Raw genomic sequence first — 18,306 nt, 5'->3', positions numbered from 1 at the left:
AGCTGCTACGAGTTCCCAGAGAAGGAGGAAATTCCTGCATGTAGTTGTCTGGGAGTAAAGGGATGGGGACTGGTTAGGAAGACTTCACTTAAGAGGGCTTTAAGTCTAAGAAAGAACACAAAGAATTCGTGAGGAGCTGAAACAGGGGAAAGGCCAACCCATCCACACTCTGCTGACCCCCATCATCTCAGTTAGGCTTAGCCAGGAGCACACCCAAGGGCCACGGCTGGAGAAGCCTCAGAGAAGATGGGGAATGGTGGAGCTGTGGCAAACTGGAGGCCAAACCCCCATTTTGCTAAAATACTAGGTGGACCAAAGACGGCACTGCAGGTGGCTTCCATCCCAGGCAGCCATGTTGCGGTGTCTAGAAGGGGAGGAGGCACTGCGCTGGGAGTCATGGGCCCGGGTCTTGGTCCCACTGTTGTCTTTTCCTAATTGCAAGCTTTGGTAGGTAACCTCACGTCTCTGGGGCTAGGATTTCGTACCTCAGAAGTGAAGGAGAAGTACCAGGTGATCCCTGACACTCTATGACTCTTAATGGTCATCGTCCTCTAGATTCATACAAAGCATCTTGCAATGAGTCATGAAATTCTTTTAACACCTGGTATCGAGCAGAACATCGTGTATCATTGAACCAGGCCAGAAAATTCTAAATTCTCCCCCACTAAAACACCAAGATTGAACCCAAAGGCAAGCCAGAATGGAGAAAGCCATTTCATCTGGCATCATAATATCCCACCTTTCCAAGGAAACTGTTAAGAAAATATTATTTGCCCCTTATTTGACACATGAGAAAACTAAGGATCAGGGAGGTGTAATGATTCATCCAGGGTTACCTACAGAAAGTTAGAGGCAGAACTGGAAGATGGACCCAAGACTTTTGATGTCAACACCAGCAATGCTGAGCCATTCTTGACTCTGCCATCCTCATGAACCCCGAATTCTCGAATATCACATTTCTGTTTTTAGGGCCCTCCCTCAGTACCTCCAGTCTTCTAGAGCCCAAATCTGACTTCAGCACAGCTGCAGCTCTAGTATTTCAAGGTGAATCCTTTGCCTCAGGAAAGACTGGATGGAGAACGGTAGCAGCCTAAAAGAATGGCCCCATTTCAATGAGCACTCTCAAAGGCTTGCTGCGTCATTCAACCTCTTGAAAGGACAAGAGCATATCAAGAAGAAAAACAGACTTTAGTGGGAAAAAATGAAGCCAGTGTCCAAAGAAACAGGCTCCATTTCTGGCTCTGCCACCAATAACTTTGAGTGTGTCACTTGCCTTCTTTGAACCTCAAGTTTTCCATCTGTAAGTGAGCTGTTCTCCAAGCTTCCCCCGCTCAGGCACTCTGTGACCTGGAGTATGCCACTGGCACCTTCGTGGGAAAAAGGCACCATTCAGTGCCGGCTTTGCTGTGACCGTGGACTGAGCCACAGAAGTGTCCCTCACCAGATGAGGGCCTATGAGCGCTCAGTGCACTGTTCTGCAGGGCCAGTCACAGACCTGCCTGGAGAAGCCACTTGGTAGGCTGCCGCTTATAATCGAGAGTCTGGCCTTCAGCTCCGAAAGGCCTGCCACAGACAATTAGCGAAAACCACCTCACGTCTGGCCTGGGGTGCACAGCAGGGTGCCTCAGGATCACGTAAGAAGCATCTGGCGTCCAGAAGAAGAGCATCTGAAAAGCATTAGGTTGCTGGAAGCCTGACCTCTCAGAGTTGCCAAGAAAACTCAGATACTCCTTGGTCTTTAAAGGACTGCTGAAAGTATTGCAGGCCAAGGGGTGTAGCCCGGCACTTCGCAACCCAGAGGAGGTCCACGCTCATACCAGGCTTAGCCCCCAGACCCAAGCACCCTGCTTGGAGGGGCCCTTGGGAGCTTGTTCTTAGGCAGCGGGGGGCTGGTTCTGAAGACCCTCTGCTCACGGGCCAAAGGCGTTTGGCTACAGGAGGCTGGTGGTGCATGTGCATGCTCGGGGTACAACTCGATAGAACTAAGTTTGATCAGACCTTTCTTCTTTCCCTGAAGGTACTACGGGGTCCCCAGGTGCAATGATGGGTAGAGCAGAGCCTATGCATCATTGCTGGTAGATTATGCCACCTTTCCCTAACCTTGGATGCCCTGGGCATCCCTTCACATCATGTGTCCTTTAGTCCAGAGAAGAAAAGGTTCTTTATATGTAAGGAGGCACTGTGGGACACAAGGACAAGACATTCATCTTAGAATCTAGTTAAGCCCCTGCTACTCAACTTAATAGCAATGTGACCTTGGGCTAGTCATTTAACCTCTGGAGAGTTCTACTCACCTATAAAATGGGGGTGACCAGGGCAGATGAAATAAAAATCAAAGGAATTTGGAATTTAAAGGATCCTTGGAGATCATCTTGACCAACTGCCTCATTTAGCAGATCAAAAATTGAAATCCAGAGAAGGAAATATCCTAACCCAGAGTCACACAGGACAGAGGAGAGAAAAGCCAGTTCAAGGCCCCAGGTGTCTCAGTTCCCAGTCCAGTGTTTGCTGTGACTTGCTAGACAGTATTTTAATTTCCTTCCATCTCTCAAAGCCATTGATCTGTGGTTTTCAGAAGTTTTCAAAGTACCTACAGCATGGACCACGTCTGGGTTCTGAGATGCCTTTCTAGGGAAGAAAGGGGCAAAGTGACCACTGCTAGAGATAGTCCTGACTAAAGATGATCCAGGCCACAAGTGATCTTGGCTGGAATGGTTCAGGATGGTGAAGGCCCACATATAAAAAGGTCTGGTCCATAGACAGCCCTGGCTACAGAAGGGTCCAACTACAGATGGGCCAGACTAGAAAGACTTAGGCCAAAGATGAGCGCACTCACAGCTTTCCCAGGCTAGCATGGCTCTGTGATGCAGAGTAGGGGCCGTGGTGGCATAATCTACAGTGGGTGAGACGTGCATTTCTTTCAGAGGTCCTCCACCTGGCTGACCTGACGTGTCTCTGTCCCTTGTCCCCGCTCCCTCCTTCTCCTTGCAGCGTGTGGCCAGCCCTCGCGCTCCCTGCCAAACCTGGTCAAGCGGATCATCGGGGGCCGGAATGCTGAGCCCGGCCTCTTCCCGTGGCAGGCCCTGATCGTGGTGGAGGACACCTCAAGGGTGCCCAATGACAAGTGGTTTGGGAGCGGGGCCCTGCTCTCTGAGTCCTGGATCCTCACGGCAGCCCACGTGCTGCGCTCCCAGCGCAGAGACAACACGGTGACACCGGTCTCCAAGGAGCACGTCACCGTCTACCTGGGCCTGCATGACGTGCGGGACAAATCGGGGGCTGTCAACAGCTCGGCCGCCCGAGTGGTGCTCCACCCAGACTTCGACATCCAGAACTACAACCACGACATCGCTCTGGTGCAGCTGCGGGAGCCCGTGCCCCTGGGGCCTCATATCATGCCCATCTGCCTGCCGCGACCCGAGCCCGAAGGCCCGGCGCCCCACATGCTGGGGCTGGTAGCTGGTTGGGGCATCTCCAATCCTAACGTGACGGTGGACGAGATCATCAGCAGTGGCACGCGGACCTTGTCAGACGTCCTGCAGTACGTCAAGTTACCCGTGGTGCCGCACGCCGAGTGCAAGACTAGCTACGAGTCCCGGTCAGGCAACTACAGCGTCACAGAGAACATGTTCTGTGCCGGCTACTACGAGGGTGGCAAGGACACGTGCCTGGGGGACAGCGGCGGCGCCTTTGTCATCCTCGACGACTCGAGCCAGCGCTGGGTGGCCCAAGGCCTGGTGTCCTGGGGGGGCCCCGAAGAATGTGGCAGCAAGCAGGTGTATGGGGTCTACACCAAGGTCTCCAACTACGTGGACTGGGTGTGGGAGCAGATAGGCTCCCCGCGGGGCCTGGGGGAGCTCCAGGTGGAGCGGTGAGCTGCGTTACGTCCTCGGGGCGCCTGCCCTGGCCAGCCCGAGCGAGGCTGCACCACACACTCCCAAAGACGGCACACTCCATGTTACTCACGTGACCAGTGGGATGGACCACGCTGCTCCCACCCTCCCAAGACAGCCCCTGGGACCCTGAGAGGCAGCAATGTGGTACAGGGAAAAGGCCCTACACAGGAGGCCTGGGTCGCTGGCCCTGGGCGAGTCCCCTCCCCTCTCCAGGCCTCCTTCTCCCCGCAGTACAGTGAGGGAGCTAGACTGGGGCCAGTACCCCCCACTCCTCTCCCGAATACTCACCCCAGGGGCCTCGTTCACTGCTAGTCATTTGTCAAACCCAGTGGCCCTGCTCTCACTCTTGGCGTAACTGAGCTTGGACCTGACTGTTAGAAAATGTTTCCTTGCCGTGAGCTAAGTCCGTGTGTTCTCCCAGCTTTGCCCTCTGGGTACATTCTGGCCGAAAACTCCTCAGGTTTGGGGAGACAGGGATGACAGCCTGAGGCCCCTCTCTCCGAGTGTAATGCCTTGTAGTACTTTTGTCCCTGGGTTTTCTCTCCCAAAACCTCTTGCAGTCCAAGCCTTATCCCTTCTGTTCCCTGTTAAAGGAATTTCAAAGGACAAAGAGAAAGTTGGGAAGCTCCGTGGCGACTGGGGGAAGGAGGAGAGCAGTGGGAGGCTCCCCAAGCCCGTTAAATTCCCACCAACCACTCAGAGCACATCATTTGGACCCACATGTCACTCCCGAATACCAGCTGACCACACGGGTGTCCACACCTGGCACTCCAGACGAGCACGAAGCAACCTTCCAGCCTTGAAATGTGTCACCTGAAAAGCCTCAGCCTCAGGTGTGGAGACTCAACTGGACTGTTTGGAGAGAGAGAAGGCTCACACCATGCTCGCTGTGCCTCTGGACAGGGAAACAGGAGAAGGAGGGCTCAGGGCATAGGAGTGACCCAGTCCCACCAGACTGCCCTGCGTGTCTGTGGTCTGAGCTCTACAGAGAACACACCCAGCGTGGATATTGAGAGGGGTCCAGTCCTCCAGCTTCCAGAGAAGCAGGGACTTGCCCGTGAAAGACAGTGAGAAGAGAGGGAGAGCCCAGAGTCCTGGGTTCCAGCCCCAGCTCTGCCCCCAACTGGGCCTCAGTTTCCCCATCTGTAAAAGGAAGGCATCAGATCCCCCTCAGGGTCCTTCCAGCTCCAGCGTTCGGTGCTTCCAATGCCAGGAGCCTCTCCCTGGCCCTCACAGGGCTGATCATCTTCCTTCTCCCCAGGCTCGCTCTCCTGGGGACTCTCCATCAGAGAAAGAAGAAGCCCTGAGAGGGATTCCAAGAGAGCAGTTGGGAAGCATCCGCTTTTCCAGTCAGGTCCTGGAAGCACACTCCCATGTGTATGAACAGTGCATGTAGAGGATACTCTATTTTGTTTATTTTATATCACAAGCTTCACTCCCCTGTAAGTTTCCTCTGCACTCCGTTTCTCCCATCAGGGGACTAAAGTGGAAATAAACCCTCTGTGGATAACCAACAGCCTTTGTTTTGGGGTTTGGTTATTGTTGATGTTCGTTTGTTTTGACTTTTTTTTTTTTTTTTTTTTTTTGCGGTACGCGGGCCTCTCACTGTTGTGGCCTCTCCCGTTGCGGAGCACAGGCTCCGGACGCACAGGCTCAGCGGCCATGGCTCACGGGCCCAGCTGCTCCGCGGCACGTGGGATCTTCCCGAACCAGGGCATGAACCCATGTCCCCTGCATCGGCAGGCGGACTCTCAGCCACTGCTCCACCAGGGAAGCCCTGTTTTGACTTTTTGAAGAAAACCTGGCCCCTCATGAAGCCAAAATCTCTCCCATTGCAGAAACAGTACAATTTTTGTCACCTGGACATCATCCAAGAAAGGGTGTTGAGGAATGGAGTCGGTTACGGACATGTGTCCTCTCGAAGGCTGCCCATTCCATCACGGAAGTGCCTGCCGTTTAATTCCTTGAGTTCAAAGAGCTCAAATGAGCACGCAAGGCAAGACTGTGTGCACCTAGGTCTCACAAAGGCGAAGGGAATTAACGTCATTAGAGGAGTGGAGATTGCAGTATTATGGGAACTTGAGGGGGAGGTTCATACAGCTGAAGAGGATCTGGATACATTTGCAGAGAGGTTACAAAGAACGCACTGGGAGATGGGAGACAAGGGGAGAGGGGACAAAGATGAAGCAGAAAAGTGTGCCCTGAGTAGAGTGGGGGCAGAGGGGATGAGGGGAAGGTGGACAGAGTCTTGAAGGTCATTCTATGTTATTCTATGTGCTCTGTCCTGTAACCAGTGATGCTCTAGTTTGGGGTATATCAGAATCACCTGGAGTGCTTGTTAGGAATGCAGATTCCTGGGTCTCACCCATGGGAAGTTCTGAATCAGCAGGTTAGAGCGTGAGCAACATGCTGTGAAAAGTGGAGGGGTCGGGGAAGGACCAAGCTAGAGAGAGCGGTTGGGAAATTACAACAACCATTCTGGAGAGAGGTGGTGAAAACCCCCCAGACCTAGGGTGTGACACTGCAGATGTGGGCGTGAGGGAGTTTGAAAACATCTAAGTAGTGTATTGGGCAGGGCTTGGTGTAGAGGCATCGTGTGAATAGTGCAGACACAGAGATGTGGAGTAACACAAGCTAATCTGTTAGTGAGAGCTCCCCATACAAGGTACTCCTGGTTTGCCTTTGTTTGGGAATTGTATCATAATGAAACTGTCATGCTTTTTACACTATTGAGAACTAAAAGAATCTTACATTATGCCTTATACTTTATATGTAGCTGATTTCAAAGATTATCATGTCTTGTATTCTATTACATTTCAGAGTTTTACTTTCCTCTAGATATTTGGACTTTATGTTGTGACATATTGAGACACAGGTGTCACGAGGTTGCATGGAGAGCACATTGTGACATTACTCTCTGCTTCTTCTGGTGACTTTTTTTACCAGCTTAGTGGCTGATTAAATACGGGTGTTGAAGAAGAGGGAGGCAACGAGGATGCAGTCCGTGCAGACATTGACAGACATCTGGAATAACAAAGGGGAGACAGATGGGTGGTGAAGGGTGGAGACCAGGACTTGGGTTTTCTGTGCTTGAGGAGTTTATGTGCAATCCAGCTGGAGACTTCAGGATCGGTTCAGAGGAAAGGGCAGATTAGAGACACTGATCTGAAATTCATCAGGGTCTAAATAGTATGATGGCATGGGAGGAGATGGCATTATCTACTGGAAGAGAAAAGAAAAGGGGGCTGAGGACTCAAAAAGGGAAAGACGAGCATTGATGGCATGGAGAGAAGAAGAGAAACCCCAAGAAAGAGACAAGGAAGAGGAATCAGAAACACAGGAAGAGAGGAGCTTCAGAAGCCAAGGAGGGAAAGTGTCAAGAAGGATAAAGTGATCAACAGTGCAAATGACCCAGGACAGTCCAGAGGACGCTTCCAGGCTGGACTTTCCCGGGTGCTGGGACCCGGTCTCTACTGTCAACTCTGAGAGAGGATCCAGGGAGCAGGCCTGCGCTCATGCTGAAGTCCTTAACCCTTCCTCCCTCTTACTTTATCCTCCTCGTCCTTTATCCTCCTCCTCTTCCTCCTCCACCACCTCTTTCTCCTCCTTCTTCTTTCCCTCTTCTCTCTCTCTCTTTCCCCCTCCCTCCTACACCCTCCCTCCTTCTCTTTCTCTCTTCAGGCTTCTCCTAGGTTTTTATCTCTTTCCTGAGATAGCACACTGCCCTTACATCCTCCCTTCTCTTGGTTTATATGCTCAGTTCTCCAGGTTTTGCTTCCTTGAAACCTAAAAACCTCCAGCAGCCACAAGGCGAGATTTCCTAGAGCTGAAGAATACGTGAGATAAAATTTCAGAAATAGTGTTCTCCTATACATGTAAATACCATCTTTGAAGTTCCAGCTATGGGCCCAGAGTCGTTCTGTGTCCATCCATGATTACAGATCTATTAAATATTCAAATGGCCACTTTATGTCCAAGTTTGTGTGGAGCGTGGCACTTTCTTCCTTTGAATCCACCTCCAAAGGACAGGGAAGGATGCAGATACTGGGTGTCATCTTCTCTTTCCAGAAGCTTGACTATGGAAGAAAGGGGAGGGAGAGACTGTGGAACTGGAAATTTGATTTTTAGAATGAGAGGTCTTGATCATGTTTTGGAGGCATAGACAAAGGAGAGATGCAAGACAGAGGAGAGGGGTGCAAATCCTCAAAGCCAGGTCCCCAAAAGTTTGGAAGCCCAGAGTTCGTTCTGAAGAGAAGAAAGTTTACAGAGGGAGCAGATGGAGAGGAGGATGTTTTTTGGTTTGGTTTGGTTTGGTTTTTCCATTAGTAGCAAGTTTTTCGACAAACTTTCCATGAAGTGATCTCTGGCAAATCTGGGCTTTTAGCCAGCAGCTTAGCAACCCAGCAGAGAAGGACCTCCTAGCAAAATTCCCAAGGCAGGCTTTCATTGGCCTGGCCAGGGTTACCTTCCCATCTCTGAGCAATCACTGTGACCAGAGTATAAGAGGCTTTCATTAGTCAGGTCTGGGTCACATTCCTACCCCTAGAACCAGAGGTAAGATCACTGCAACTCAGGCTATATGGACAAGAAATGGGGGAAGAGTGGGCCCCAGAGGAAAATTGGGGTGCTGTTACTGAAAGGAGCAATGGATGCTGGAATATCAAAAATAACAGATGTTCCTAACAGAGGGTGATGTGCTAGTAGCTCTGGCAAAGGGCAAGATGGAGCCCAGAGTGTGATCTGTCCTCCCTCCCTTGGCTGCAGTGTGTGGGATCCCCAAGTTCTCCCGGAATCTGATGGCCAGGATCTTCAGTGGACGCCCAGCCCAGAAGGGCACCACCCCATGGATTGCCATGCTGTCACACCCGAATGGGCAGCCCTTCTGCGGGGGCTCTCTTTTAGGTAAGTTGAAGGTGGAAGGGCTGGGGGACCCAGGATTAGAGGTTAGGGTAGAAGGAAAGGGACCTGACCCTCTTCCTGGAGACTGACAAGATTTCTTCACTGAGAATCTTCCACAGTAGTAGCGGGACCCAGAAGTACAAAGTGGCAGAAAGAAACCTGAGCTGGAGCCAGGAGACACGTGTTCTCTTCTAGCTGGCTCCTTCAGCCAACACCACTTCCCGAGCCCTGGTCATTCTCTGGCACTGAGAAGGGTGAGGGAGTCAGACCCTTAAACATGGATTACAACACAAGGCACTTACATGCGGCTCAAAGTGAGGGGGTGCCAGCGCCGTGGGACCAGGGGGAACCAGGAAACCCACACTAGAGGAGTCAGAGAAGGGAGATTTACAAAGCCTTGAATGCCATGCTTGGGAATTTAGATCTTTTCTTGAATGCTGCTCCAGGTTTATAAGCATGTTCTGGAAAGTTCTCTCCTGAGACAGCATGGATTGAAAGAAGGGTGAATCTGGAAGCCAAGAGTCCAGTGAGGCAGCTATAGTGCAATAGTGGAGAGGAAAGTCATTAGCCTCAGAAAAAGGACAGGGGCTGAGGAATAGAAACCAGGCTGATTCAAAGCCATTGAGAAATAAGATTGTGAGAATTTTGTAGTGGACTGAATGTGATTGGCAGTGGGAGCAAAGGTAGGGAAGAAATGACTGATGGCTCTTCCTGCCAGTTTAGTCCAAATGACCTAAGGTCCATCCCAGCTCTGACATCATAATAAAAATTAATAGCAATCTAGAGTCCCTCTAACCCTATCACAGAGGAAGAAGGCATGGATGGGTCCACTTCTGCCTGGGCAGCTCTGGGGCTGCCGGTCTCGCCTCGCGCTGACCCACCCTCCTCCTCCAGGGTACACTCAGGTGAGGACAGCTCCCCGACTGGGATCCCCGAGGAGAGGTGCAGGCTCTGGTGAGACTGCAGTCTGGACATCCCCGAGGTGTGTGAAATGGTAACCCAGCAGAGGGTTTGATCCTTATATTCCTACAAACACAAAGATGAGTGGTCTCCCCTATGGAGCCTCCCAAAGGGGCACAGCGAGTGAGCACAGGTTAAAGGGGAGCCCAGTGGGAAGCAGGCAGGGGAGAGGGCCAAGAATGAGAAGGGGCAGAGAGACAGAGAGAGGGCTTAGAAGGACAAGGACAAAGATAGAGAAAGAGACGGAGGGCATATGAGAGAACTAGAGAGGGAAGTGAAGAGAAATTAAGGGGAAAATGAAAGGAAACAAATACAACCGGAGGAAGAGAAACTGGTGGGGCATGAGACGAGACAGAGAGAGAGAGGGAGAGAGAGAATTGTGAAAGGCATAGAACAGCAGGGAGGACCCAGAAAAGAATGCATCAGAAGAGAAGCAAAGAGAGGGGAGGAGCCGGCAGGGAGAGCAGAAGGGAGCAAAGACATTTCTGGCTTTTTTAGAATGTAAGTAAATAGATGGATCACTGCCCACGGTTTTAAGAGTTAGATTAGTTTTCTGAAGCCTTGAGTGTTTAAGTTCAATGATGTTCAGCACTCACTTGTGTCTACTGCGTGTTTATTCCCACTTCTCTACCCTCAGCCAAGCTACAAGATCTGACTTACTCAGCCCTCCCCACAGCTCTCCTCGTCTAGAATCTCTCTCCTCCTCTGTTGTCTAGTTTTGTAGAGAGAGGGAAAGACAGGAGAGGGCAGAGGAAGCAGGGAAGGAGCTGAGGGACAGACAGAAAGCTCCCGCTCAGTGCCCACCCTAAAGCCTGGGTTCTGGCTCAGGGACTCAGTGTTTGCAGAGCTACGAGGCAAAGCCATGTCTTTGGACTCACCGCTGCATACCCCAGGTTCATCTAAATAGCCCAGAGCCCCGCTCCAAGGCAGGCTCCCTAATCTGGGTACCTCATCCCACTTTACCTACCTGGAAAATTAGTCAACAGCCCCTGGCTGTGGACAGGGATCAAAAATGCCACCAGGGAAAAGAGGGTGGCCTGTGCGGAGCTCTATCCAGAAGCCAGTAGCCAGGGAACATAGCTGCTCCTGAGAGGGCCAAGTGGAGCCCGGGACCTGCTCCAGACAGGGACTCTGCCCTGGACTCTGTACTTGGCCCCGATACCCCATCCCAAAGCCCTGGTGCCTTTCTTTCTGCTTGGCTCAACCCAGCATGTCTCTGGCCTCAGCTATTTATGGGTTTGTCATCTGTTCAACCTTAAGGATGAACCGAAGCCTGACCCCATACTGAGCAAAGGGCAGGGACCTGTCCATCAAGGGAAAAAGACAGCCAAGATGCAAGAGATGTGCTCAGCTGACCATCAGCACACCCACGGTCTGGCCCTGGCCCTGCCACCAACCTGCAGAGTTGCCCTAGACATCCTCGCTCTCCTCCAGGCCTCAGAATCCATGTCTATAAAATGAGAGGTTTGGATCAGAGCCGCGGTTCTCAGCCCTGATGGCAGTAGAATCATCTGGGGGCACTTCTAAAGTGTATTTGTACCTGTGCCTCACTCCCATGACATAGATGCTCTGGCTTCAGGCCCAGGTACTATTTTTGGGGATTTGTTTGCTTGTTTTTAATTCCCCAGGTGATTCTAAATGTGCACCCAAAGTTGAGAAGAACCACGTACAACAGTGCTTTCCAAACTTTAATATGCATAGAAGTTACCTGGAGATCTTATTAAAACCCTCAGATTTTACTACTGAATGCAGGTTCTGATTCAGTAGACGTACGGTGGGGCCTCAGAGTCTGCATTTCCAAGAAGCTCCCAGGGGAGGCTGAGGCTACTGGTCCAGGGACCACGGCTTGAGCAGCAAGGCCGGAGGGGTGGCCAGTGAGCACGAAGTTTCTTGTGCACACCTTGGGCTGTCCGGAGCTCGCCAACCCCATGGTTTTAAGGGAGACCTGAAATCATCTTTAAAACATTCAGTTTGGGCCTAGGTTGGAGAAGGCAGATGAAATCTCAGATTCAACTCCCCGTTTTCAGATCAGGATCATATGCGTTTCCGCCTTGAGGCTGTGAAACGCAAGGGAGAGGGGTGCCATGGAGAGGAGGGGTCTGAAAGCCCTCAGCTTGAGGCTGTGGGAAGCAGGATGGGGCCGTGAGGACAGTGTGTGTGCACAATTCTGTTCCCAGGCTCCAAATGGATTGTGACCGCGGCTCACTGCCTTCACCAATCGCTGGATTCAGAGGACGCAGCCCTACATGGCTTGGACCTGCTCAGCCCCTCTGCCTTCAAAATCATCATGGGTGAGTGCGGAGCAAGGTGATTCCTGCAGCCAGCTGTGGTTCTGGGGATGGGGTGTGTCCACTCACTCACTCAATCATCAGGGAAGGTGCCTGGGATGAAGGACAAGTCACGACTGGAGGCCAGGGACCTGCATCTAAGCCCAAGGCTGTGATTCTCAGGTGGTGGGACCATGAGCAGGTCACTGAAGGTGAAGCCTCAGTTTTTACAATAAAGAGCCTCATCTGGATAATTTCCAAAAGTGCTTCAGGCTTCTGTGAATCCGTGGCTTCAAGTGGATCATACACAAACCATCCAAGCTTCCCCTCTCCTTTGTAAAATCAAGACCACCGGCTGATTCAGTTTAGTTCAGCACATATTTATGTCCTGACACTATGCCAGCATATAACTACACAAGTTCCTGCCCACAGGGACTTAGAGTCTAATAAAGGAATAGAATGTAAGCACAGAGACCTCGAATATAAAGTAGGAAGCAGTAAGTTCTAGAGGAGAGGAACAGATAAAGGGCATGGGAGTTCGTAGGGAAGAGATTTCTAATTGAAGAATCTAACTCAAGACTCTGAGAGATTTCATGGAGGGAGGCAACACATGACCCAGGCAAGGAAGGCTTGGACATATGGCAATGGGCACTGGAATGAGTATTATAAGGCAATGGGATCAGGTCATGAAGAAAGACAGAGGTCAGAGCCATGAGAATATGTGGAGAAGGGCAGGTAAGATGGGATGCCTTGAAAAAAGTAGGTGAAGGGCAGTATAAGGGTTAAGGCTGGAAACATGGGCTGAATGGGACAGGGGCTGACAGGGAACAAGGTGCGACCTTATCCTCTAAGCTTGCATTGCCCTCATACCTCACACGCCTTCTTCTTTCCCAGGCAAGCATTGGAGGTACCGGTCAGATGAGAATGAACAGAGTCTCAACGTCAAACAAATCTTCCTCCATCCCCTGTATAACCCCAACACATTTGAGAATGACGTGGCTCTGCTGGAGCTGTCGAAGAGCCCGGTGCTGAATGACTTCGTGATGCCCATCTGTCTGCCCCAGGGGCCACCGCAGGAAGGTACCACCCCCACCTGTGATTCCACATCTGCAGAGTACCTGGTACCTCCATAGAGCCTTCTTCTCCAGCATTGGTCGGGCTCTGGTGCCAACTGAGCCAGCTGACCATGTCTGTGTGATTCCTCAGCTGCCTCCCCTAAAACAGCTGAGTCAAAGCTGGTTCCAAGGTAAACAGGCAGGCTTGATCAGTACTGCAAGCACTATATGAGTCAGGGTCCAGATAGGAAAACAGAAACCAGACCAGTTGTTATATCAGAGAGAATTTAATATAGGGTATTGGAGGACTGGAGAAGTAAAGGGGGGTGCTGAGATAATAGAGATAGCACTTGCAGGAAGAAACCACCACTCCTGGGGCTGGAGGAACAAAGAGAAGAAGTTGGAGACATAGAACCTAGAAGCTTGACAGGGGTCTGTGAAGCAGGAACTCAGATGCTGCAAAAGAGGCCCTGTGCTGATGGTGCTAGGGAGAACAGCTGGGACCAACCGCCACTGCTGGGGTGAGGAACCATTGCTAGGGTGATGCCAACAGGAATGGCAAGCCTTCCTGGAGGTTCCCCCTATTTTCAGGAACACCCCTGACAAAGCAGATCTGCCATTTCAGAGTCTCATTTGCAGCATCACAAGGTAGAGTGTAGAAGGGTACGTTTGGAGCTGAGAGACAATAGCTTCATCACCAGCACAGGCTCAAATCCCCATGCTGCCATTTCCTAGTTGGGTGACCTTGAGGAAGTTGCCAAGCCTCAAGCCCCTTCCCTCTACACTGGGGATAATATCCCATGGGTGGTTGTGATGTTTAAATGAAATAATAATCAAACATATCCAACACAGAGTGAGAGTCCAACCCAGGGCAGTTGGCTTTTGTTCCATCCTGTTCTAAAGTCAGTGGAGCCATGTCACAGATAACCTCGTTTAGTTCAAAGAAGTTATTTTTTAAAATGGCTGAATGGGATCTGAGAAGTATTCAGGAGAAGTAAGCCAACAGGAAAGGCACAGGTATGGCTCTGATTCATCAGATGCCATGCGCCTACCACGTGCCACCTGATTTACATTAATTAATTTATGTACTACTTATAAAAGCCTTATGAGGTGGTATTGTAGTCCCGTTTTCCAGATGAGAAAACAGGCTCAGCAAGGTACAGTGACTTAGCCAAGATTCAGCTTGTAAGAAGTAGATCTGGGGGTAGAATTCAGATCTCCAACTTAAAGCCCAATGTTGTTTTCAGTAGCCAGGCTCTTTTACAAATGAAGAGATAAGTGTTCTATCAGTGCTCAACCCATTTCCACACTGCCTCGAGGTCTGCCAACTTCATAGGCTTCTAGAATATCAGAGCTGGGAGGGGTTTTAGAGAATACCAAGTCCAGCCTCTTCATTTTATGGATGGAGAAACTGAGACTCAGAAGGGGAGGGAACGTAGCATATTGTGGGCTAAGCTGGACTTTGTATTTATTCAGTTATTGATTGAGCATCTACTATGTGTCAGCACTGCTGTAGGCGTGGAGATACAGCGCTGAATAAGATATATGAGATTACTGCTCTCATGGAGTCTAGGTTCCAAGCTAGCTGGGAGTGGGAGAGAACAGGCAACTAAACAAATAAACCAGCTAACGTCTCATAGAAACAAATGCCTAAACCTCTGTCGTGGGTAACCTTCAACCCAGCAGTCTTCTCCCCCACCATGCTGCCATTCTCTGAGGGGGCAAACTCAGCCCTTCCTCCACAGGCAGAGGATGATGGGGCTGCAAGATGTCACCCTCTGAAAACCCCACAGACAGCCTCTCTGCTCTCACTGTGTCTTCTCTCCTCCAGGGACCATGGTCATCGTCAGTGGCTGGGGGAAGCAGTTCTTGCAAAGGTTCCCGGAGACCCTGATGGAGGTGAAGTTCAATTTATACCCTTCAGAGGGTGACACCTCTGCCCTACATTGGACCTTTCTGCACCATAGTGCCCCTTAGGGGGTTAGAGGCTTCGGCAGGGGGTGGGTGAGAGAGGTACCAGGGGCCCAAACTCATCTTCAAAGTTAAATGAGACTGAATCCCAACTAGTTTGATCTGTTTGCTCTACATGTCATAGGGCTCTAGTCTCTAAACATTGCTTAATGTTTCTGTAGCTTATTAAAGTCTCAATTTATGGAAATTCTTCCAGAGAACAGGCGTCTTGGACTCCCCCAAAGGTGATCCATCTATATACATCATGAAGGTTCACATAACAGAGTAACCAAGAATGGGCCAAGGAGTGGGCCTTGAGAGCTGCAGTCCTTGCAGCAATGAACTTGACTGTTGCATGTAGAAGTTTACGTTCTTGTCATATCAGAAAAGAACACTGGACCAGGAGTAAGGAGCCATGGCTCCAAGTCCTGGCTCCTAGTAACCTGCTGCGAGATCTTAAACGAGTCATCCTGCCTCTCTAGACCGCAGTGTAGTATCTCAGGCTGCAAAGTCAGGGGCAACACTAGATGTCCTCCAGGAGCTGCCTGGCTCGGACATTACCAGCTTCTACGACCGCCACAGCTAGTCTCTAAACCCTTCAACATGCATTATTTTAGCGTACTTTAAAATTCTGGATTGGCAACAACAATTTAGCCCTTCAGTCGTTAACTCTAGAGTGTTTATTCGGTGCCTCCTGTGTACCAGACATTGTATTAACTGCTAGGTATGCTGGGAGGTAAGAGCACAGATCTGGCCCCTGGCCTCCTTGGGCTTACAGTCAAGTGGGATAGACAGAAAGTAGTTATCAATGTGAGCAATGGAATGAGGAAGAGGTACAAGATGCTCCGGAATGTACAGCAGGGGCTCTGACCTTGCCTTAGGGGTACAGAAGGGCTTCCCAGAGGAAGTGACACTTAAATGATGCATGAGCGATGGATAGAGGTCAGTCAGGCACTCAACAGTTTGCTGAGGACACGTGCTCACGACCACCCTGCCTGACTTCCTCTCGCCACTTCTCTGGGAAGGCCACGGCCCCAAAGAGACCTGAATGCCTCTGGGCCCCTCCCAGCAAGGGCCAACAGGAGTTGTGCTTTTGGGGGGAGTGTGACCCATTCAGTTCTTGGTTTGGCTGAAGGAAACTCATATGTTTCCTCTTTTTATTCTAGACATCCATTCCAACGTTTACCCCCGAGCTGAATCTAGGGCAATAACAATCACAATACCTTACTTTATGTATCAGTGTATCACCTCAATTCAAAATAACATTTCCTGAGTACTGACCATGTTCCAAGCTATGTGAGATAGAAATGGACAACATACAGACCGAGTGTCTGGAAGCTCACACTGTGGTGGGGGAGAACGTAAGTGAATGCTTGCTGCTAGGCGAGCCTCACTAACCCTACACCACCTACAATTTATGCAGTGTTTGTAGTTTACAGAATATCCGCTCATTCATCTCCTCTTCGCACAACAACTCTATGCGATTAGTATGTCAAATATTGTGACTCCCATTATTCAGATAAGGAAACAGAGTCTCAGAGATCTGAGAACACAGTGGTGAAGGCTACGTGCCCCAGGTCCCACAACCAGTAATGGTAAGAGTGAGGAAAAGAAGACTGCCCATAGGTTTTGCATACACTGCCATATTTGAGATCATGCATGTGCTAGGCAAGTATTACTATCTCCATTTTACAGATGAGAAAACTGAGGCCCAGAAAGGGCAAATGACCTGTGCAAGGTCACACAGCAAGTTCATGACTAAGACTGTACCAGAACATGGATCTCCTGATTCTGCACTCAGTGTTCCTTCACCTGTACCCTAGGTAGTTTCTGAGGCCAGGTCTAAGGCAGACCCAGGCTCATCCAGGAAGGGGATGGGGATGAGTCAGCTCTAGGGGTGTCAGAGCAGCAGGGCTCCTCAGCCAGGGGTGGGGACCAACAGTGGCCTTGTGTTCCAGATCGAAATCCCAGTTGTTGACCACCGCATCTGCCAGGAGGCCTATACCCCACTGAAGAAGAAAGTGACCAGAGACATGATCTGTGCTGGGGAGAAGGAAGGTAAGTCAGGAGGCCGGCATACAACAGGGCACCACCAGCCAGGGAGGGGAGCTGAGCCTGGCAGTGGAAGGACTGGAGACCTTGGAGCTGGCAGGTTGAGCAGCGGCGGACAGGCAGGAGCGAGGCGGGGGAGAGGGAGGACGGTCATGAGAGGAAGGATTCCACTGAAGAAGCTGCATCGGAGAGAAGGGGGGCTAAGTAAGGAACTTCCATAATTCCCTTCTCCCAGCCCAGCTTTTCCCTTGTGAAATGAGAGAGTCCTAACTTGCACTTTCTAAAATCACTGAGGTCTGAGGAGGTCTGACCTACAACAGCTCAGAATCCAGGTCTGGGTCCAATGGTCTACTGCGCCCCCTGGTGCCCGATTCTCTGAACTACAAGGCAGTTGTGGAGAGAAGGAGGCTTCTCTGGATTTGGGGCTAGGGAAGGAGACGCTTTAACCTGCCTCACTTCTTCCTCTAGGTGGGAAGGATGCCTGTGCGGGTGACTCTGGAGGGCCCATGGTGACCTTGGATATAGAGAGAGGCCAATGGTACCTAGTGGGCACGGTGTCCTGGGGTGTGGACTGTGGAAAGAAGGACCGTTACGGAGTGTATTCCTACACCTTCCACAACAAGGACTGGATACAGAGGGTCACCGGGATGAGGAATTGAATTCGGTTCCTCACCTTCTTCCTCACCTGTCCATGGTCAGTCAGCAGCAGAGGCTGGTTATCTGATGCAAGATGCCCCTTGCCCTACACGCACCTCATTCGGCCCATCTATTACTGGCCAATAAAGGGGGCATCTTAGCCCCCTTCTCACTCTCTTTAAAGAAGCAGAGTAGCAGGGTGGTCAGAATCCAGGTTGTATCACCTACTAGCTTTGTAACACTGGGCAGGTGACTTCACGTCTTTAAGCCTCAGTTTCTTTGTCCATATTACGGAAATGGCATACCTTACCTACCTCATAAAAGTCTGATGAGGATCAAATTTAGTTAATATACATATAGCACGTAGCACAGTGTAGCACAGTGCAGGCATAAACTAAGTGCTCAATAAATATGACTTAGCAGAAGGCTGGTGTGTCTACCAGGCACATTACATTCTCTTACAAATCCTGGCTGGGCCTTAGGGCTGACCAGTGTGCACTGCTCCCCTCAACCTTGACCGTCTCCTTCACCTGCCCCCGAATGCTCCATGCTTCTTTGCTACCATGCATTTCCCATTCCCACCCCTCCCCA

General features: G+C 50.7%; 1 protein-coding gene across 1 annotated transcript in view; it reads left to right on the top strand.

The window, feature by feature from the left end:
• The window catches only part of MASP1 (MBL associated serine protease 1), a 48,180-nt gene extending 42,779 nt beyond the window's left edge, over positions 1-5,401 (top strand). The window contains exon 11 of the mRNA XM_060150258.1: positions 2,992-5,401. Coding sequence (XP_060006241.1) covers positions 2,992-3,875 — 884 coding nt within the window. The 3' untranslated portion in view covers positions 3,876-5,401. The remainder of the gene's footprint in view (positions 1-2,991) is intronic.
• The last annotated feature ends 12,905 nt before the right edge of the window (positions 5,402-18,306 follow it).

Source organism: Lagenorhynchus albirostris, chromosome 5 (genome assembly GCF_949774975.1).
Source record: "Lagenorhynchus albirostris chromosome 5, mLagAlb1.1, whole genome shotgun sequence".
Lineage (NCBI taxonomy): Eukaryota > Metazoa > Chordata > Mammalia > Artiodactyla > Delphinidae > Lagenorhynchus > Lagenorhynchus albirostris.
This window is presented reverse-complemented; position numbering and strand designations above follow the sequence as displayed.